The sequence below is a fragment of the Oncorhynchus clarkii genome, chromosome 16 (assembly GCF_045791955.1).
Source record: "Oncorhynchus clarkii lewisi isolate Uvic-CL-2024 chromosome 16, UVic_Ocla_1.0, whole genome shotgun sequence".
Lineage (NCBI taxonomy): Eukaryota > Metazoa > Chordata > Actinopteri > Salmoniformes > Salmonidae > Oncorhynchus > Oncorhynchus clarkii.
Genome location: NC_092162.1, coordinates 51,068,833 through 51,090,584, shown reverse-complemented (window position 1 = coordinate 51,090,584; position 21,752 = coordinate 51,068,833). Strand labels below are relative to the sequence as shown.

The 21,752-nt window shown below is 42.4% G+C and overlaps 1 protein-coding gene across 3 annotated transcripts; it reads right to left on the bottom strand.

Annotated features, from left to right (window-relative positions):
* Positions 1-988: 988 nt before the first annotated feature.
* LOC139368669 (AMP deaminase 1-like) lies at positions 989-21,752 on the bottom strand. 3 transcript variants are annotated; one of them, XM_071107838.1, is made up of 16 exons: positions 21,564-21,638; positions 18,593-18,705; positions 13,703-13,868; positions 11,338-11,503; positions 10,576-10,741; positions 10,236-10,458; positions 7,505-7,634; positions 6,554-6,748; positions 6,179-6,310; positions 5,936-6,099; positions 5,538-5,664; positions 5,119-5,282; positions 4,842-4,962; positions 4,553-4,726; positions 4,231-4,341; positions 989-1,536 (listed from the first exon to the last, which is right to left on the bottom strand). In XM_071107838.1, exons 3-16 carry the CDS (start codon positions 13,852-13,854, stop codon positions 1,381-1,383), a joined length of 2,181 nt encoding a protein of 726 aa, XP_070963939.1. In that variant the 5' UTR covers positions 13,855-13,868; positions 18,593-18,705; positions 21,564-21,638; the 3' UTR covers positions 989-1,380. The 3 variants fall into 3 exon arrangements, with proteins under 3 accessions (XP_070963939.1, XP_070963938.1, XP_070963940.1); XM_071107837.1 differs by lacking the exon at positions 18,593-18,705 and having other exon boundaries at positions 21,564-21,752; XM_071107839.1 differs by lacking the exons at positions 18,593-18,705; positions 21,564-21,638 and adding an exon at positions 14,746-14,778.

Genomic DNA, 21,752 nt, shown 5'->3' with positions numbered 1-21,752 from the left:
CGCAGTGCCTGCCATAATTTATTTGTAAATTCATGAAGAGAGGAGTTGTGCTGTTTACATCCAATTAAGATTATCCTAACCAGGATATTTAATTACATTGATATATTTTCGTTGAGTTAACACCGTGCATGGTTTGTTGGTGAATTAGCTGAAATTAAGATCATTCTTAGGACTTTCTTTCAATAACACCAGCACTAATTTTTTATTAATTGATTGTGACAAAGGATCAGCAATAAGTTACTGATCATTAGTAGCAGCTCATCAGCAAATTAAACACGAGACCAGATAACGGGGACACCAAGCAAAACGCCTAATCTCTGACAGTTAATATTTTGCTTTACTTTTAATCCACTGAATCGTAGGAAAATATATTAACGTTACCAGTGTGTTGCTTTCGAGGTCCGCTTGCAGCAAACCCAACTTCTTAAATAGCAAATCAAGTACTGTAATGTAGCAAATTAGACCTGTTCCCTGGGTTTAGTTTTCGGCATCAGTATTACCTATATTTTCCGTTTTAGTTGACTCATTACAATTGTTTCCCACAGAAGCAAATCACGATGCCTTCTAAATCGGGCGTTCCATTTCAGTCGCTAGTTCGCGAGCGAGCTAGTTGGCCACACACTAGTCCTAGTTAGCTGATTAGCCGCTATCACCAAAATGTCTTATTTTAGACCAAAAAATTATGTTTTCTTCCAACTACCGTCCACCAATCTTGGACAGCAAGGAATAAGCTGGCACCAAAAAATTAGCTAGTGGCACAACTCGAACCAAGTGAGAGTTTTTAGGGGGCTCCATATTGATCCTGGGAGCTAAAACGTCACCAGCTCCTGCTGTCATCGACGACTGGATGGAGGAGGCAGATTGACACAATCACAGAAATATGTCATTTGTATCCCCTCTGAAATAAGCAATTGACCGGGCAAGGGCATCAATTTAAGCAAATCAATTCAGTCATGGTTTGGTTTGACAAAAGAGATTCATACAGAAATCAAATGAAACCATTTGGCATTTTATTTATTTGTTTTCAATCCTTATTGTAATTGTGTCATCCCACAATATGGCACATTAAGCATGAAATGTGTTTTCACATAAACAAGTAAAATAACAGTGAAACCAATTAAATGAAAAGATGGAATACATCATACAGGATGATCACTATATATGCAACATGCATGTTACATTTATGTTAAATTAAACATATGTTACATTTAACGGAGTTGAACACAGCCACGAGATAACACTAAAAGCACACGACCCATTCTAATAATTAGACCATGTGGTTTGCCATGGAGAGAACACTAGTACACAATAAGGGTTTGTCTTAAATAATCGATACATTTAGCAGGGGCTGTCAACATAAAACATTAAATCTAAGATTTATCAGTCAGTCTTCAGACCCTCCTTGATGAGGTTGAGCTCATAGCACAGTGTCTCGTAGCGATAGGCCATACGGATCTGGGCGACATTGGTCTTGCGGATGTCGTTGCCCTCAGGGCCCTCCTTCAGATAGCCGGCACCCAGAAAGTGAGTCTTCTCCTGTAGATAAAAACCCAAGGCAACAAGGTTCAGACAAAATTTAGCCATGGCAGTCTATGACAGTGTTGTGTAATCCAACACATTGCTTTATTGTGTATTGTAACGTAACAAAATGCTTGAAAAGCCTGAAATTAACCATGAATCATGGCATGTCTTGGTAAAAATATTTACAGTTGAAGTCGGAAGTTTATATACACCTTAGCCAAATACATTTAAACTCAGTTTTTCACAATTCCTGACATTTAATCCTAGTAAAAAGTCCCTGTCTTAGGTCAGTTAGGATCACCACTTTATTCTAAGAATGTGAATAGTCAGAATAATAGTAAAGAGAATTATTTATTTCAGCTTTTATTTATTTTATCACATTCCCAGTGGATCAGAAGCTTACATACACTCAATTAGTATTTGGTAGCATTGCCTTTAAAATATTTAACTTGGGTCAAACGTTTCAGGTAGCCTTCCACAAGCTTCCCACAATAATTTTTGCCCATTCCTCCTGACAGAGCTGGTGTAACTGAGTCAGGTTTGTAGGCCTCCTTGCTCGCACACGCTTTTTCAGTTCTGCCCACACATTTTCTACGGGATTGAGGTCAGGGCTTTGTGATGGCCACTCTAATACCTTAACTTTGTTGTACTTAAGCCATTTTGACACAACCTTGGAAGTATGCTTGGGGTCATTGTCCATTTGGAAGACCCATTTGAGACCAAGCTTTAACTTCCTGGCTGGTGTCTTGAGATGTTGCTTCAAATATATCCACATACTTTTCCCACCTCATGATGCCATCTATTTTGTGAAAGGCACCAGTCCCTCCTGCAGCAAAGCACCACCAAAACATGATGCTGCCACCCCCGTGCTTCACGGTTGGGATGGTGTCTTTGGCTTGCAAGCCTCCCCCTTTTTCCTCCAAACATAACAATGGTCATTATGGCCAAACAGTTCTATTTTGTATCATCAGACCAGAGGACATTTCTCCAAAAAGTACATACCGTAGTCTGTCTTTTTTATGGCGGTTTTGGAGCAGTGGTTTCTTCTTTGCTGAGCGGCCTTTCAGGTTATGTCAAATCAAATCAAACTTTATTTTTCACATACACATAGTTAGCAGATGTTAATGCGAGTGTAGCGAAATGCTTGTGCATCTAGTTCTGACAATTCAGTAATTTCCAACTAGTAATCTAACCTAACAATTTCACAACAATTACATTAAACACATAAGTGTAAAGGAATTAATAAGAATATGTACATAAAAAAATATATGAATGAGTGATGGTATAGAACGGCATAGGCAAGATGCTGTGGATGGTATAGAGTACAGTATATACATATGAGATGAGTAATGTAGGGTATGTAAACATTATATAAAATGGCATTGTTTAAAGTGGCTAGTGATACATTACATCAAGATGGCAAGATGCAGTAGATGGTATAGAGTACAGTATATACATATGAGATGATTAATGTAGGGTATGTAAACATTATATGAAGTGTCATTGTTTAAAGTGGCTAGTGATACATTTATTACATCCATTTTTCCAGTCAGTATGTTGGCAGCAGCCACTCAATGGTAGTGATGGCTGTATAACAAACAGTCTGATGGCCTTGAGATAGAAGCTGTTTTTCAGTCTCTTGGTCCCAGCTTTGATGCACCTGTACTGACATCGCCTTCTGGATGATAGCGGGGTGAACAGGCAGTGGCTCGGGTGGTTGTTGTCCTTGATGATCTTTTTGGCCTTCCTGTGACATTGGGTGGTGTAGGTGTCCTGGAGGGCAGGTAGTTTGCCCCTGGTGATGCGTTGTGCAGACCTCACTACCCTCTGGAGAGCCTTATGGTTACGGGCGGAGCAGTTGCCGTACCAGGCGGTGATACAGCCCGACAGGATGCTCTCGATTGTGCATCTGTAAAAGTTTGTGAGTGTTTTTGGTGATGTCGATATAGGACTCGTTTTACTGTGGATATAGATACATTTGTACCTGTTTCCTCCAGCATCTTCACAAGGTCCTTTGCTGTTGTTCTGGGATTGATTTGCACTTTTCGCACCAAAGTACGTTCATCTCTAGGAGACAGAACGCATCTCCTTCCTGAGCAGTATGACAGTTGTGTGGTCCCATGGTATTTATACTTGCGTACTATTGTTTGTACAGATGAACGTGGTACCTTCAGGTGTTTGGAAACATACTTGTGGAGGTCTACAATTTTTATTCTGAGGTCTTGGCTGATTTCTTTTGATTTTCCCATGATGTCAAGCAAAGAGGCACTGAGTTTGAAGGTAAGCCTTGAAATACATCCACAAGTACACCTCCAATTGACTCAAATGATGTCAATTAGCCTATCAGAAGCTTCTAAAGCCTTGACAACATTTTCTAGAATTTTCCAAGCTGTTTAAAGGCACAGTCAACTTAGTGTATGTAAACTTCTGACCCACTGGAATTGTGATACAGTGAATTATAAGTGAAATAATCTGTCTGTAAACAATTGTTGGAAAAATGACTTGTGTCATGCACAAAGTAGATGTCCTAACCGACTTGTCAAAACTATAGTTTGTTAGTGGTTGTGGTTGAAAAACACGTTTTAATGACTCCAACCTAAGTGTATGTAAACTTCTGACTTCAACTGTATATATATATACTGACAATAAATTGTGGGTCTCTGAGGCAGTGTATTGTTTATCCTGTTTGTCGTCTGTTGGGTTTGTTACCTCATTAGACAGGCCACTCTGCAGCACACTATTCCTGGAGATCTCACACATGTCACAGGTGCTGAGCTTGAACACCTGGGCTGCAATGGCGTACTCCTCCATCAGGGGCTCCTGAGGACACAGTCAGAGCAGAGTGAGCTGGGCATCTTGCTTACTCTCTATCAACCATTGCCATTTTGAACTTAAAGGTTAAACCAATGAACGGCACCCTAGGTCAGTTGATTGGCACGAAATGCACCAACATGAACCAAGAGAGCCCCAAACATACATATCATCCTACACAACACAGACAGTACCGAACGGGAACCCAGTTTGGCCTCACCTTGGTGTAGTGGAACTGCATAGGGTCATCAGTGGACAGGGAGACGATCAGGCCCTTCTTGAGGAACTCCAGAACAGGATTCTTGGCATACTCCAGGAAGAGACTGTTGTTGCTGAGTGGAGACATGGCAATGGGAATCTGGGCCAGGAAGTAGAGGTACTGCAACACGGGGCTCTGTTGGGTGGGAATGTTAAATACAAACATCAACATTAAGACCGTAGGAGTTAGTTGTGTCATGTGTTGATGGTGCCAAAGAGAGAAGGCTATTTTGTTTGGAGAGGTTACTGACCTTCTTGAGATTGAGGCCGTGAGAGATGTTGTCAGCGGTCATGAAGGAGGCCAGCAGATGGGTGACGGCTCCAGCCTCTCCACAGTGGGGCCTGAACTGGAAGGTGTTCATTCCCCTAGCTCTAGGAAGCAAACATAAACACAGACTCAGAGACAGAATGATGGCCATGCACTCTAAGACACTGATAATGACACGGGTGTATCATGTTTGATTTGTACTTTTTCTGAAACAATTTCTTGAAGGACATGTGGATTGTGATTTGACATGTGATACTCACTTGCGTAGCTGGTTGATCATAGTGATGTTGGCATACATGTAGTAGATGTAGTAGCTGTAGGAGGGGTTCTTGACAATGTCCCACTCCTCTGGCTTGGGGCTCTTGGTGCAGAACATGTGACCACTGTGCTTGGACTCGTCATCCACACTGTCGAATCCTGTCACCTACAGAATAGAGAAAGATGGAGAATTAAGAGATTGCCTTGAAATTCAATACTTTTTCGACATACCAATCTTTCTTTTTATAAAGTGATTGAAAATGTCAAATTTAAAAAATCTAATTTCTCCCTTCTGAAAACATTTCCATCAAGGCTGGAGAACAATCATGAATTAGGACATTCGAGTGAAATACCCCTTGAAATTATAAATAAAAAATGTAAACCTCCTTTATCCCTGGTCTCTCATTCCAGTCTCACTCACATGCTTGAGGAAGATGCTGAGCTCAGGGTTGGCGTGGGGTTCGATGGTGGCCTGGAAAATAGGCATGAAGATGTTCTCCAGCATCTTTCCAAAGTGGGGCACAAAGTTCCTGCCTCTAAAGATGTCACTGAGGTGGAAGTACAGAGAATGAGCAGTTAGAAGTTAGTCAGACATCATTCTAAATGCACGAATATCATTATTTAGAGAGGCGTTTAAAAATATATTCTGTTCAGGTTTTGTTTTTTACTTTGAGTGCCAACATGATGCTCATAAAATAGTATAATTTTTTACTGTGTTTGCCAAACAAGTATTTCTAACACGTCCTGAAGAATCTAATCGTAAAAAGGGTACAGAAAGAGGGAAGTACATTCACTGATGAACAGAGGGATAGAACTTACTAGATCCTGGGCACTTGAATCATCCACTTGAGTTGAGGGGAGAAGACTCTATGCTTGTTGAACCAGCCGGAGAGCTTGGTCCACTCGTTAGGATTACAGCCATAGATGGAAAGACGGGGCTCAGCATATTGGTACCTGGCATCCTCCAGGTCAGATGCCACTTCCTGGGTGCGAAAAAAACGGAGAATTAGTAATTGAGCAGTGTTTACAAAAGGGATACTAACTCAGCCATAGCAGTCTAACCTTAATGATCCTGGCAAAGTACTCTCCGTCGATGTGGTTCTCTGTTTTCATGTACAGGTCACGCAGCTCACTGGCTCCCACAGGGTTGTACTTGGCATTGAACTTGTCAAAACGCTGAAAGGTTTGTCTGCCCTTGAGAGAAGAGGGTGAGAGAAGCATGTAAGACCAGGGAATGTACACACTGGCAATGGAAAAATAATACAAATATCAAAGCTGCATATTGTTTCACTATATGCATTTGACTATATAAGCAATCTACGGCTTCTGCCAAGAGGTCTGGAACTTTATTACACAGGAGGTCGTATCACACTTTCACTTTGGCCACAGGACTGCATTTCCCCTTTGAACGCTACACTAGCTAGAGGTAGGACTCACAGCGTGCACATCCAGGGAATCGACAGTGAGATCATAGGGGTGTAGGTTGAGGTTGGCAAACAGTTCCTTCATGGTCACATCTTTGCCCTTAATATTTTGCACTACACGGTCAGCGTCCACCCTGTATGACTTCTTGATGAAGCGCAGGAGGTGCTTCTGGTTCATGCAGGCAGCTGCATGGATGTGGGTGTCTACCTACAACAGCACACACAGGAGTTATGAGAAAAAATAGTTATGAGTTACTTACAAGTTATTATGAGTTCTCTTTGTGGTGTACTGACACTGCTTGAACAACAGGGGGAGCAGAGCACACAACGTGCTATTTGCGAGCAGAAGCGGAAGTCGCACCCAGGTTGTAGGAAGTTAAAGTAGCCTACTCTAAAGCCCATAGACGTCTTTTGCATTCACAATTATAAGATATCTGTTGAAAGGTCTTTTTTGTCATTTTGTTATTGCTCTCATTTTTATTAATTGAAGTTAAACTGATGTAACAGGGTGAATATTTCCCTGTTACAGGCAGTTCTTTTCAGTGTTGAATGTGCTCTGTGATTGACCATGTCTAGGGCCCTACTTTTAGGTGCTTTTACGTTCATGACTAGGGAGGATACAGCTTATGTCAAATTGATGCCAAAAATGTGCTTTTTTGCCAAAAATGCCAAAAATTTGATTTTCCTAACTTTAATCTAATTCTCCTAACCGGCTACAAAAAGTACACTCTGACAAACTGTATACTACCTAGCCAACACCTGCTTTTACCGGTATTTTCAACATTATCCACTATTGTTGCTACAGGCAGAAAATCCTAGTAATTGTTCTGTAATTTCCGATCAATAAATCAATGTCTGGTTATGCATGTGTGTTAAGCCAGCACCTTAACCATTACACCAAGAGGTTTTGGGTTTAATAAGCTAGGCCAATACTAATATGTTTTGTAAGGTGGCAGCTATCTACCTTCCTGCAGTTGTAGAAGTCCCTATGGGGGTTCAGCTTCAGCTCCTTCATCTCCTCCATCTCGTTCAGCATCTCATGCACGTTGAACTTGGACATGAGGAACTTCAGACGACGGTGACTGTATGTCTTACTGCCACCCAGGAAAGACAGACATAAATGTCATGTGGATCTTGTAAAGTTGTTAGGCATTTCATGGTGTGATATGTAGTCCATATGTTGGATTATTTGTTCCAGACCAGCCATAAGGCTGCATTTACACAGGTAGCCCAATTCTAATATTTTGCCCAATTATTGGCAAAAGCTGATCTGATTGGTCAAAAGACCAATTAGTGGAAAGAAAAAAAAAGATCAGAAATGGTCTGGCTGTGTAAACGCAGCCTAGGTCACTTGATGCAAGTGTTTAAGCAGGGTTGGATCAAAAGCCACCACATACACACTACTGTGACTCTGCTGGGTTGGAGTTAACCTCGCTCCCAGGCTATTGCACACAGCACATATTACCAAATTCATAGATGCTAACTACCTTTAGCGTGTATTGATGAAGGTATCCTCTTCTAGGGAGACTTATGTGTTAAAATGCTCGATGCTCTGTCTGAACATGAACATGCATAGCTTGTGGAACATATCTTTAATATCAGCGAGAAATCATTTTCAAAAAAACAATTACTACACACCTTTATAGAGTTAGGACCTTAAGGAGTAACGGTAGGCTCGCCTACACCCCTTAAGAGTACATTCTTGGACTAAGTGCAAATAAGCATAGGACATAGTCCCGTGAGCTCAGTTGGTAGAGCATGGCACTTGCAACGCCAGGGTTGTGGGTTTGACTCCCATGGGGGACTCGTATGAACAAATAGGAAAATGTATGCACTCAAAGTCGCTCTGGATAAGCACGTCTGCTAAATGACTAAAAATGTAAAAACATCAACGTTTAAAAGTTAGCTTAGTGGGAGTGACAACAGAATTCAATGGGTGTGACCTCACTGATTAAAGTATTTGTAATTAAATTAACGAATCACACAACTGCTTGGCGTGGCTCCAAATGGAGGCAAGACCCAGGCAAGAACTTGTGTTGCGCACAAGACACGTACCGGGGAGGGTGAAGAGGAAGGGGTTGTGGGAGATGATTGGTTGGTAGATTAAGCCAATGCCTGTGTGTCAGGAGTTTCTCCTGATCATTCTGTATTGGTGATTCCGAGGGGTTTGTGTTGATTATACGGAGATTGTGACAGTTGGTTAAATGGCGTCCCTTGAGAAGGCAAGATCAAGATGTATGTCAGGATGTCAGTGCAGTATTATCATAAGGAGACGCATACTTGTCAGTGCAGTATTATCACAAGGAGACATATACTTGTCAGTGCAGTATTATCATAAGGAGACGTATGCTTGGAACACGGAGGAGGAATGGAGGGAAAAAGACAGGCAGAGGAGGTCTAAGAGAGAGAGGGAGAAAGAGGGTGAGCTTGAGTAGGTTAAAAATATCAGGAAAAAGGGAGATGGTTTTTTAAAGAAGAATGGTAGAAAGTGTAAGCAGAGTGAGCTGAAGACAGGAGGACAAATGGAAGTGAATTAGGTCAAAGTATCGGAGGTGGTAGGTGTGGTGAAATTCTCGGAGCCCGAGGCTTGCGCTAAGGGTCAGGATAAAATGAGTCTGTGACAGTAGGAGTGAAGTTTTTGGAAAAAGTGGCCCCTGGCCTTTTGGCTGATCCATTTGTGGTTTCATTGTGCGTGAGTTGGGTGCTGTGGAATTGGTGAGGGTAACCAGAAGTGGTCTTTTGATAATTGTTTGTGTTTCTGCTGGTCAGAGGCAGAAGGTGCTCCGCATTAAACTAATGGGGGCAAAAAATGTGAATACGTTGTTACAGGTGTCAAGCTTATGGGCATGTGTCAGCAGTGTGTAGGAGGGAGGTTCCTAGGTGTGAGAAGTGTGCAGAAGGGCATGAGACAAAGGAATGTATAGCATTGGGGAAAGTAGTGGTATGTGTTAATTGTAGGGGTGCCCATGGGCGTGGGGGTCAGAAATGTCCTGTGTGAGAGAGGCAGGCTGAGGTTTCCAGGGTTAGAGTAATGCAGAAGTTGTCATATGCTGAGGCAGTGAAGAAAGTAGAGGAAGATGGGTCAAAGAGGAGGGATCCTGGGAGGAGTGGTGTGAGTAGTAGATCTGTACCAGTACAGAAGGATAGGACAACAAGTGATATATATTATTCCGTAAGATTGGATTTTTTGCATTTACAGCAATGGTTATCAACTGTCCTGCAGGGATGGAACGTAAGTCACAGAAAATTGAGGTTGTGGTGGCAGCTGCAGAGAGGTATTTGGGTGTGCGAGACTTGACATCAGAAGAGTTACAGGGTGTGTTAAGTGGTGGTGTCCCATCCTTTCAGGTTGTTGGCCTGAGGTAGGACTTAATAGATTTAAATAGTAGAGAAGTGTGGTGTCCTTTTGTATTATTTGTATTTTTTTGTGAGTGTAGTGTTAGATGGTAGGGTACTTGTTTATTTATTTATTCTTTCAAGCAAAGTATAAGGGAGTTGTACTCCAGTCTAGTAGGTGGCGGTAATGCAAAATGTATATGATGCCAACCGCCGTTAAACCTCATCGAATAAGTTCTGTATTGGCTAACCAAGGCCAAGTTTTCCGCTTTGGTCCACCAGACTCTTCGCATTTGGCCGGAAGTGTCTTGTAATGAGATTAGGTTGGAGTTGACCTCTCATTGTGCAGTAAAACTCACGTTGGGCCCTGTGCAATCAGAGCAATGAGGAAGTTCATGTCGTCGATGAAGGTTTCGTAGTGGGGGCCGGGCATGTTCTCGATGGGTTTGTGTTGGTCGGCCTCTGCTGCGTCTTTGTACACGTAGATGACACCGTCCTTCATACGCGCTACCCAGCTCAGGTTTTCGGGCAGGCACTTGGTGTTGAAGGGGTCCTCGCCCTCCTTGGGTGGGGATGTGAAGACTGACAAACAAAATGGTAGCTGTTAGATACTTTCTTGGCAGTAATCATCTGTCACGAGAAACTACTGCATGCATACCCCAGACATTTACATTCACACTTGCCAGCCTATTCACTTACCTGGCTGCACGGAGTGTTCAGGCTTAAAGGGCTCTCCCTCAATGTCCCTCAGGTACTGGGATGTGGTGAGGGGGAAGCGCTGGTAGGCCAGCCTCATGTACTTCTCTCTGATGGTCAGAGCACGGTACACACCCTTACAGGAAAGCTCAAAGTCATCCATGGTCACCTATGAGTAGCGAGGGGAATGATGGAATAAGTGCCCTGTTCCAATACTTTAAAAAAAAGCATCCTTCCATCCCTTGAAGTAATCACTGATCTAACACAAATGGATAATTGTCAGCAAGTTGTCAGTTTACAATGGGACCAAATAATTTGATAATATTCATAAGTGGGTTATGTAGTAATGCTTAAGTTGGCAGAGGGGAAAGTGAACAGTTTGATAAGCAGGCCCCACGTCCTCCTAATGATTTCTCTCTGTAAATGTCAGAGACATTTTTTAAACTTAAACCCAGGCATCTGCTGTGGGCTCCTAGTCTCCAGTGTAGAGGGATCTATTCCTTGAGGAGGCTTCCCTACAAGAGGTTAATGACCCAGACCCAGAGACACATACTAGCCATAGTGGTCAAGTTCACACCCGAGCCACAAGACATTTGCTGCTATTTGAGGGGGAGCGGGAGGAGGCAGCATAGATAGTGTGTTATGTATGCGTTTATGAGCGGGTCCATCCTGTTGGACCAGGTCTCTCTTGCAAAGGGGATTTGATCTCAATAAGTCTAACCTGGATAAGAGAGAAACATAGGCTACATAGCTAAAATATAATACCCCAGAGGCGTAGTCTCCAATGATGGCCACTCTCTGGAAGTCAGGCACTTCTAGGTAGGTCGGGGTGTCCATCAACACCTCCGCCACAGGTGCCAGCACCTTCCTGGCCTGGTCACTCATGGATGGAGGCAAAGTCATGGTGCGACACTTTTGTAGTCTCTTCTTACTGCCGAGCGACAGGGGAGGTGCGACAGACAAAGAGTGGATTTAGTGATAAGGTAATGGGCGAGACTATATGGACATGCCTGGTACACCCAAATTGATGACATATGTCACCCAGCTGAGACGAATGGATTCGGTTCAGTCAGTTATACCGTCGTCCTGATGAGCCCATCCCAGCTAGTTAGTTTATGCTGATTAGCTGGCTTGGCAACAACAGCAGTATGGCGCTAGATAAAACTGCTAATATAAAGTGATATTTAGTTCAATCGGCGAGGGAGAAATAACTTGTATTGGTCTCCATCTGGATATCACCGTGACATGCCAATTAAAAGTTCTACAGCTGCACCATCAAGAGCATCGTGACCGGTTGCATCACTGCCTGGTATGGCAACTGCTTGGGATCTGACCGTAAGGTGCTACAGAGGGTAGTGCATACGGCCCAGTACATCACTGGGGCCAAGCTTCCTGCCATCCAGGACCTATATAATAGGCAGTGTCAGAGGAAAGCCAATAAAATTGTCAGAGACTCCAGTCACCAAAGTCGTAGACTGTTCTCTCTGCTACCGCATTGCAAGTGGTACTGGAGCGCCCATTCCAGGACCAAAAGGCTTCTTAACAGCTTCTACCCCCAAGCCATGAGTCTGCTGAACAATTGAAAAAATGGCCACCGGACTATTTAATTTGACACCCCCTCTCCATTTGTTTTGTACACTGCTGCTACATTGACACCTCAACCTACATGTACAAATGACCTCAACTAACCTGTACCCCAACACACTGACTCGGTACCCCCTGTAAATAGCCTCGTTATTGTGTTACTTTTTACTTTAGTTTATTTGGTAAATATTTTCTTAACTCTTCTTGGACTGCACTGTTGGTTAAGGGCTTGTAAGTAAGCATTTCACAGTAAGGTCTACACTTGCTGTACTCGGCACATGTGACAAATAAAGTTTGATTTGATTAGCTAACGTAACGACAAGCTGGTGCGAATGACCAGTGCAAAGGTCTGTTTTCGAAGTGCTTCCCACTGGGCATTTGTATCACGTCGCTGGCGGTAGCTAATGTCATTAGAACGACTGACTGAATTGAATTTGTTCATCACCATTCAAGCGTGACATAGAGCTTGTTGTAGTCCTAAAAAACGGAAACGAGTTACCTCTGGTTCGTTCAGCCATTCCTATGGTTTTTGAGATAAACACAGAGGTTAACACAGGCTTAAGAAATCGTATAAGTTTTGTCCTCTAATATAAGTCAGTTACCATGACCTTTATGAATTATGAAGCCTTTGTGCTTTACGTGCTTTTCACAATTATGTACATGCTTCAAAATTCACAAAAAGTTACGTTATCTGATGAAGATGATCATAGAACAAAACGTATAAGATCTAAGCCTGTGTTTACCACAGAAATTAAGGCTATTCCATGAGAGAAATTTACAAGAAACTGATGATCTCGTACAACGCTGTGTACTACTCCCTTCACAGAACAGCGCTTTATCAAACTAGACACTCGAATGTACTTGTGCTCTTGCTCAGTTATGCACCGGGGCCTCCCACTCCTCTTTCTATTCTGGTTAGCGCCAGTTTGCGCTGTTCTGAGAAGGGAGTAGTACACAGCATCGTACGAGATCTTCGGTTTCTTGGCAATTTCTCACATCGAATAGCTTTCATTTCTCAGTTCAAGAAAGGACTGACGAGTTTCAGAAGAAAGTTCTTTGTTTCTGGCCATTTCGAGCCTGTAATTGAACCCACAAATGATGAGGCTCCAGATGCTCAACTAGTCTAAAGAAGGCCAGTTTTATTGCTTCTTTAAACAGAACAACAGTTTTCAGCTGTGCTAACATAATTGCAAAAGGGTTTTCTAATGATCAATTAGCCTTTTAAAAGGGTAAACTTGGATTAGTTAACACAACGTTAACACAATGATTAGTTAACACAACAGGAGTGATGGTTGCTGATAACGGGCCTCTGTATGCCTATGTAGATATTCCATTAAAGAAATCTGTCGTTTCCAGCTACAACAGTCATTTACAACATTAACAATGTCTACACTGTTATTTTAATGGACAAAAAATTTGCTTTTCTTTCTATAACAAGGACAAACTTTTGAACGGTAGTGTATATAAGTTGATGAAATGCCATGTGCGTCCACTTATATCAGGAGTAAACCCTCTATTTCACATCTTCCTCTCTGCTAATACCCACCGTTTCTCAGTATCTTCTTCAGTCTGCAGGTGGTAGGCCATTTCCTGTTTAAGGATGGGACAGTCATCTTGCTCTTCAAACAAGGAAATCTCATCGCGGACGCCCTCACCTTTGGTCTCAGATGCAAAGACTTCCTCTGCAAAGGCACGCATGTGCTCATCGGTCTCTGGCAGAAACATTTACAAACGTGTTACAAACCCCATTTTGCTGTAAGGTAATAGCAAGTTACTAAGTGTGCACTTTTCTTATGTCATATGCCATATCACATTTTGTTTCCCAAAAGCTTTTAAGTGCACTACACAGGACATGATGCAATGAAATGGACAACATGGAGCGCTGACCTGAAACAAGCACTGAACATGAAACAAGCTATCAACAGCATAGATACAACAGGTGTGAATGATCAAGAAAGCTAGGATGGTCAAATCCATCATGATTTAAATTATTGGTTGAAATGATCTTGTAAACAACAAGGTAGTACCACAGAGGGAAACATTAGACATGCCTTACTGCAGTTGAAAACACTCTCCAGCAGCACATGCTTTGTGTGTGTATAAGACCAAGCAGAACTTGGTCCAACGTCAACTCCCACAGCTCTGATCACTAGCTTGGACTGGTAACACAAGGTTCCATGCACACAGAGCTACAGTAATCCAGCACAAACAATAGGGCCCGACGACTCACATAAACACTCAAAGTCTTGCTCTACTGATACATCAAATATCTACAGTACAAACAAAACAGCCTTCTAGAGCCAAACAAGACAAAAGAGGCTGTGATACTACACAACTGCAGAAACTCTTGGCCTATCTTGCTCATGGAGTCAGAGTATCTCTGGACTCAACAAGGCCCAGAAACCTCATGCGCCATCAGACTGACACATTTATTGACTCATTCATTTGTCTAGCATCCACTGCAAACTCTATTCTATGACAAATAAGTGAGTGAATGAATGTTGGCAGTCACACATTTCAATGGTGGGACATAGACGCAAGGTCAGGCTACTCTAGGATTGCTGTCTTCTTCTCACCCTTCATACTTACTTTGACCTGATACTGCATTCCACAGCAGGAGAGAAGAGGATAAACCAAAAGGCAACCAATGAAACAAAATAAAAGTCAGGTTACAGATTAAATTAATGAGTTAGATAATGTTAATACACATTAAAATGAACGAGACACCCTTCCCTGGTCTGTTTTATTTGATCAAACGACGGAAAACCCTTTCCCCATTTAGAGATGCAACATGTAACCATCCAAGGATTCAGCATGAGATAATGAACATAATGAAAGTCAATTGAGTTAACTCATGAATGTGTTGATAAAATACTAACAATGAATCACAACATGACTGAAAATACACAACAAAATCATCTAAAGTGGCAATGGATGTTTATCGAGGTTAAACATTAATTAACAAGCATGAAATTACTTACAGAAGTAAGTCATTGTTTTTGGTAGAATATGAATCACGATATTTAGGGAACATGTTACGTTTAAATTAAGGTTATTGCAAAACAGTATGTCATGGTTCTAAAATAGTGGTCAGTCAGACACTGGTTAATTTCTAATGTTAGATGGTTCCTCCCCCTGACAGTAGCATATGGGCCAAGATTAACTGTAATCTATGGTTTGTTTGTTTGTTTTTTACCAGCTATTAAAAACTTAAGTTAAATTTAGCCAATGCTAGATAAAATCAAAATGATAGGGGCATGCGTTCAATTTTCTAAAATCCATGGCCAAATTATTTCAAATCAACTTGGTTTGATGTGGTGATTTTATTTTACATTGCATGAATGTACCCCTATGAATGTACCCCTATGGAATGTACCCCTATGAATGTACCCCTATGGAATGTACCCCTATGGAATGTACCCCTATCACTTACATGGAGTTTTAGCTAGCGTTGGCTAAAGTTAGCTGAAGTTTGTAGTAGCTGTAATGAAAACCGAACCATGGATTACAGTATCTCCTAGCCCATAGACTACTTTCAGGGTGAGGAACCATCCAACGTTGAGTTGTAAAATACTGAACTTCTCCTTTAAACCCAACTTTTAATATAGATTCTCTATTGAGCATGCATTTTAGTCCAGTAGTAGGCTTAATGGAATTATTAATGTTGTATCTCTAAGATCCATGCAAAGAGTAGAATCATCCATGAGATTCCCAACATTCAGGGGACGGGGGAAAGAAAACATTTACTCATCCCTTCACAGCACAAACAAGTCTGGAGAACCAAGAGCATCGTGTCTGTTGAGTTTCCTGTCATGCATTCCCATGTACAGTGACTCACTGAGACAGGCCACCTTTGATTCATTTATTCTCTATACCCCCTTATACTCAACTGGCGGACCGGATCCGGACCCAGAACAGGGTCAATAGGCCGGTAAATAAAACAATTAAAAATAATATAAACACACATTAGACATGGAAGAATGCATAGAATTGCAGAAAATGAGCTTTAAAACAATAACATTTTCTCTCCAACAAGAGGGGTGTGAAGAGTTTGGGGTTGCATGGGTTGGCGAGGTGGGGGTCTGTTACTACGCCGATAATTGACATTATCCATCCAGACGTGTGTGACCGGAACTTCTCAAATAGTACTTGAGTACTCCTGCTCTATACGTTATCCTTGGATGAAGAAAACATGTTTTTCTAATCTGTTTCACCTCTCTTGTGCTTGTCTCCCATTTCCCCCATTATCCCCTGTGCATTTATATCGGTGTTTTTTGTTGGTCTGTTGCTAGTTTGTCTTGTCTCGTCAAGTCTACCAGCGTGTTTCATCCCGTGCGCCTTTTCTCTCTAGTCCCTGTTTTCTAAACTCAGCAAAAAAAGAAACGTCCTCTCACTGTCAACTGCATTTATTTTCAGCAAACTTAACGTGTAAATATTTGTATGAACATACCAAGATTCAACAACAAAGACATAAACTGAACAAGTTCCACAGACATGTAACGAACAGAAATTGAATAATGTGTCCCTGAACAAAGGGGAGGGTCAAAATCAATAGTAAAAGTTAGTATCTGGTGTGGCCACCAGCTGCATTAAGTACTGCAGTGCATCTCCTCCTCATGGACTGCACCAGATGTGCCAGTTCTTGCTGTGAGATGTTAACCCACTCTTCCACCAAGGCACCTGCAATTTCCTGGACATTTCTGGGGGGAATGGCCCTAGCCCTCACCCTCCAATCCAGCAGGTCCCAAACGTGCTCAATGGGATTGAGATCCGGGCTCTTCGCTGGCCATGGCAGAACACTGACATTCCTGTCTTGCAGGAAATCACGCACAGAACGTGCAGTATGGCTGGTGGCATTGTCATGCTGGAGGGTCATGTCAGGATGAGCCTGCAGGAAGGGTACCACATGAGGGAAGAGGATGTCTTCCCTGTAATGCACAGCATTGAGATTGCCTGCAATGACAACGAGCTCAGTCCGATGATGCTGTGACACACCACCCCAGACCATGACGGACCCTCCACCTTCAAATCGATCCTGCTCCAGAGTACAGAACTCAGTGTAACGCTCATTCCTTCGATGATAAACGCGAATCCGACCATCATCCCGGTTGAGACAAAACCGCGATTTGTCAGTGAAGAGCACTTTTTGCCGGTCCTGTCTGGTTCAGCGATGGTGGGTTTGTGCCCATAGGCGACATTGCTGACAGTGATGTCTGGTGAGGACCTGCCATACAACAGGCCGACAAGCCCTCAGTCCAGCATCTCTCAGCCAATTGCGGACAGTCTGAGCACTGATGGAGGGGTTGTGCATTCCTGGTGTAACTCGGGCAGTTGTTGTTGTCATCCTATACCTGTCCCGCAGGTGTGATGTTCGGATGTACTGATCCTGTGCAGGTGTTGTTACACGTGGTCTGCCACTGCAAGGACAATCAGCTGTCTGTCCTGTCTCCCTGTAGCGCTGTCTTAGGCGTCTCACTGTATGGATATTGCAATTTATTGCCCTGACCACATCTGCAGTCCTCATTCCTCCTTGCAGCATGCCTAAGGCATGTTCACACAGATGAGCAGGGTGTTTTTCAGAGTCAGTAGAAAGGCCTCTTTAGTTTTCATAACTGTGACCTTAATTGCCTACCGTCTGTAAGCTATTAGTGTCTTAATGACCGTTCCACAGGTGCATGTTCATGAATTGTTTATGGTTCATTGAACAAGCATGGAAAACAATGTTTAAACTTTTTACAGTGAAGATCTGTGAAGTTATTTGGAATTTTAGGAATTATCTTTGAAAGACAGGGTCCTGTAAAAGGGACGTTTATTTTTTTGCAGAGTTTAGTTCTTCCAGTTTTGACCTTTCTACCTGAGCCTGCCTGCCGTTCTGTACATTTCTGACACTGCCGTGGATTACTGACCTCTGCCTGCCCCGACCCCGAGCCTGCCTGCTGTTCTGTACCTTACTGACTCTGCCGTGGATTACTGACCTCTGCCTGCCCCGACCCCGAGCCTGCCTGCTGTTCTGTACCTTACTGACTCTGCCGTGGATTACTGACCTCTGCCTGCCCCGACCCGAGCCTGCCTGCTGTTCTGTACCTTACTGACTCTGCCCTGGATTACTGACCCCTGCCTGCCCTTGACCTGTCATTTGCCTGACCCCTATTTTGTTAATAAACATCTGTGAATCGAACTGTCTGCATCTGGGTCTTATCCTGAGCCTTGATAGTACGAACTGGCCATGACTGACCCAGCAGACTCGGACCAGCTCCGCAACGCCATCTCCTATCTAGGAGCCACCACTGGGAGACACAAGGAGTTACTTCGAGATCTTATGAAAGGATTCCAGACCTTGGCGAAATGCCATGACCATGCCTTGAATACATTGCTGGAGCAATTCTGCAGATTTAGGCAGCAATGCCCTCTTATGATTAGAATGACACTCAGTAACTTGTTAGTCTTACAGGGTGCTGATGGTGATGATACAGTTCTATTCAGTACCGGTATTCCAAGGAAGACATCACATGACCCAGCTGTTTAACATAATGTTTGGATAACAATAGCCTAAGAACAAAAAAGATCAGAAATGGGCTACTTGTCTAAACACAGTTTAAAAGGCATCACACACATACAGTTGAGTGGGAAGTTTACATACACTTAGGTTGGAATCATTAAAACTCTTTTTTTCAACCACTCCACAAATTTATTGTTAACAAACTATAGTTTTGGCAAGTCGGTTAGGACATCTACTTTGTGTATGACACAAGTCATTTTTCCAACAATTGTTTACAGACAGATTATTTCAATTATCATTCACTGTATCACAATTAAAGTGGGTCAGAAGTTTACATACACTAAGTTGACTGTGCCTTTAACCAGCTTGGAAAATTCCAGAAAATTATGTCATGGCTTTAGAAGCTTCTGATAGGCTATTTGACATCATTTCAGTCAATTGGAGGTGTACCTGTGGATGTATTTCAAGGCATACCTTCAAAACCAGTGCCTCTTTGATTGACATCATGGGAAAATCAAAAGAAATCAGCCAAGACCTCAGAATTGTTTTTGTAGATCTCCACAAGCCTGGTTCATCCTTGGGAACAATTTCCAAATGCCCGAAGGTACCACGTTCATCTGTACAAACAATAGTACGCAAGTATAAACACCATGGGACCACGCAGCCGTCATACCGCTCAGGAAGGAGATGCATTCTGTCTCCTAGAGATGAACGTACTTTGGTGTGAAAAGTGAAAATCAATCCCAGAACAACAGCAAAGGATCTTGTGAAGATGCTGGAGGAAACAGGTACAAATGTATCCACAATAAAACAAGTCCTATAATGACATAAGCTGAAAGGACGCTCAGCAAGGAAGGAGCCACTGCTCCAAAACTGCCATTAAAAAAGCCAGACTACGGTTTGCAACTGCACATGGGGACAAAGATCGTACTTTTTGGATAAATGTCCTCTGGTCTGATGAAACAAAAATAGAACTGTTTGGCCAAAATGACCATTGTTATGTTTAGAGGAAAAAGGGGGAGGCTTGCAAGCTGAAGAAAACCATTCCAAACAGGACGCACGCGGGTGGCAGCATCATGTTGTGGGGGTGCTTTGCTGCAGCAGGGGCTGGTGCACTTCACAAAATAGATGGCATCATGAGGAAAGACAATTATGTGGATATATTGAAGCAACATCTCAAGACTTCAGTCAGGAAGTTAAAGCTTGGTCACAAATGGGTCTTCCAAATGGACAATGACCCCGAGCATACTTCCAAAGTTGTGGCAAAAATGGCTTAAAGACAACAAAGTCAAGGTATTGGAGTGGCCATCATAAAGTCCTGATATCAATCCTATAGAAAATGTGTGGGCAGAACTGAAAAAGCGTGTGCAAGCAAGGAGGCCAACAAACCTGACTCAGTTACACCAGCTAATTCACCCAACTTATTGTGGGAAGCTTGTGGAAGGCTACCTGAAACGTTTGACCCAAGTTCAACAATTTAAAGGCAATGCTACCAAATACTAATTGAGTGTATGTAAACTTCTGACCCACTGGGAATGTGATGAAATAGATAAAAGCTGAAATAAATCATTCTCTCTACTATTATTCTGACATTTCACATTCTTAAAATAATGTGGTGATCCTAATTTTTACGAGGATTAAATGTCAGGAATTGTGAAAAACTGAGTTTAAATGTATTTGGCTAAAGTGTTACGACTTCAACTGTATTGGTCCACATCCATGTTCAATATAACATATCATAGTCATGTCTATATGTTACAGAAATACTGGACCTGGGAAGACTCCCCAACACTCTGAAGTATTTTGTAATTTTGGATTGCTTGTCCATAGGTAGAGGTTCAAATTACACCTTAATGACTTCGTATTAAAGCTGTCAAGCCAATTCTCTGCCCACCAATTACAACGTCAGAGTGGTACTGACAGACAAACAAGTGCCTCAATGGGAATTTATCACCTGAACAGTTGGCTAGTCTGTGCTCATGACCTGGTGCGACTGGATTTGTCAGTCAACATATCAAAGCTTTCTGATATTGAGTCAAATTGAGATTAGGAACTTTTATCCTGTATAAATCTTTACAATTAACATTTCTGAATGGATTGTCTGAAAGAAAAATGATTCTGACAAAACACGAGGGGACAAATCAGCAGAGGTAAGTGACCATCAAATTAGAGTTACCAACACATATTTAGAGTTTGACGTTCACAATAAAATATGGGTAGTCCATTAAAGGTCAACTGCCCTTTACTGGCCTATGTGGCATTGATAGGAGCCAAACATTTATACTAGCGTCAAAATGTACTACAAAGTGTAAATAGGATCATTTTGGTCGTAAAGTCAGTCTCGTCCAAAACGGAGTATGGCTAGTCACTGCTTCATGACTTACTTGAGGATTTAGTTTGGATTACAATTATGTCAACAATTAATTCCCCCTTTTGCCTATTAACATGTGTGGTGGTTTTCTGTTAAAAGACAACTCAGGTTCGCTTTGCATGGCCCGGTGCCCCGGGTGGGCAGAGACCTCTCCTTAGGATGACCAATGGAATGGTCAAAAATAAGCAAACCCAGCCCACCCAGGTCACGCAAAATGAACTTGCTAGCATTTCTTAATGATCATTGTTGAAACATTAGGTTAAATTAGGAAGTGCAGTCACCCTTTAATAACAAGCTTTTAAATAAATATAAACCCTGGAAGATTATGATTAGAGCGAGAAATCATTGTACTTGAATAAAGGCTATTTACAAAAGAACTACGTTTTCATATATAAAATACTGCACTCTGGAAATCTGTGTTCTACTGGCTACAATGCTGCATGACAGGACTACCAACAATCTAAGGCCTGGGCATGGCTTGAAAGTGGGGTAGCAGTCTGTCAATACAATGGCAGTGGCACCCACCAGACGACTCACCTGGCATATTGACTTTAGGCATGTTTCCCTTCCACAAACTCGATCCCTGAGGACTGGCAAAGCTGGTCAGCTACTGGACTGGTGCAGCGGGAAGTGTGGAGCCCTCTGCCTCTCCAATGCAATATGAAACTGTGCTTGCGCTGTGTAACCAGAGCTTGCTGTGCCCACACTGGATGCATGACAGAGGAT

What these genes read in the sequence shown, in the direction of transcription:
- LOC139368669 (XM_071107837.1), bottom strand. Translation starts at nt 21,585, where the DNA reads ATGCCTAAAGTCAATATGCCAG. An exon ending in TGAACACTCCGTGCAGCCAG is followed by an intron (nt 10,459 to 10,575) that starts GTAAGTGAATAG and finishes TTTGTTTGTCAG; the next exon opens with TCTTCACATCCCCACCCAAG. An exon ending in ATGATCAACCAGCTACGCAA is followed by an intron (nt 4,963 to 5,118) that starts GTGAGTATCACA and finishes TTTGCTTCCTAG; the next exon opens with AGCTAGGGGAATGAACACCT.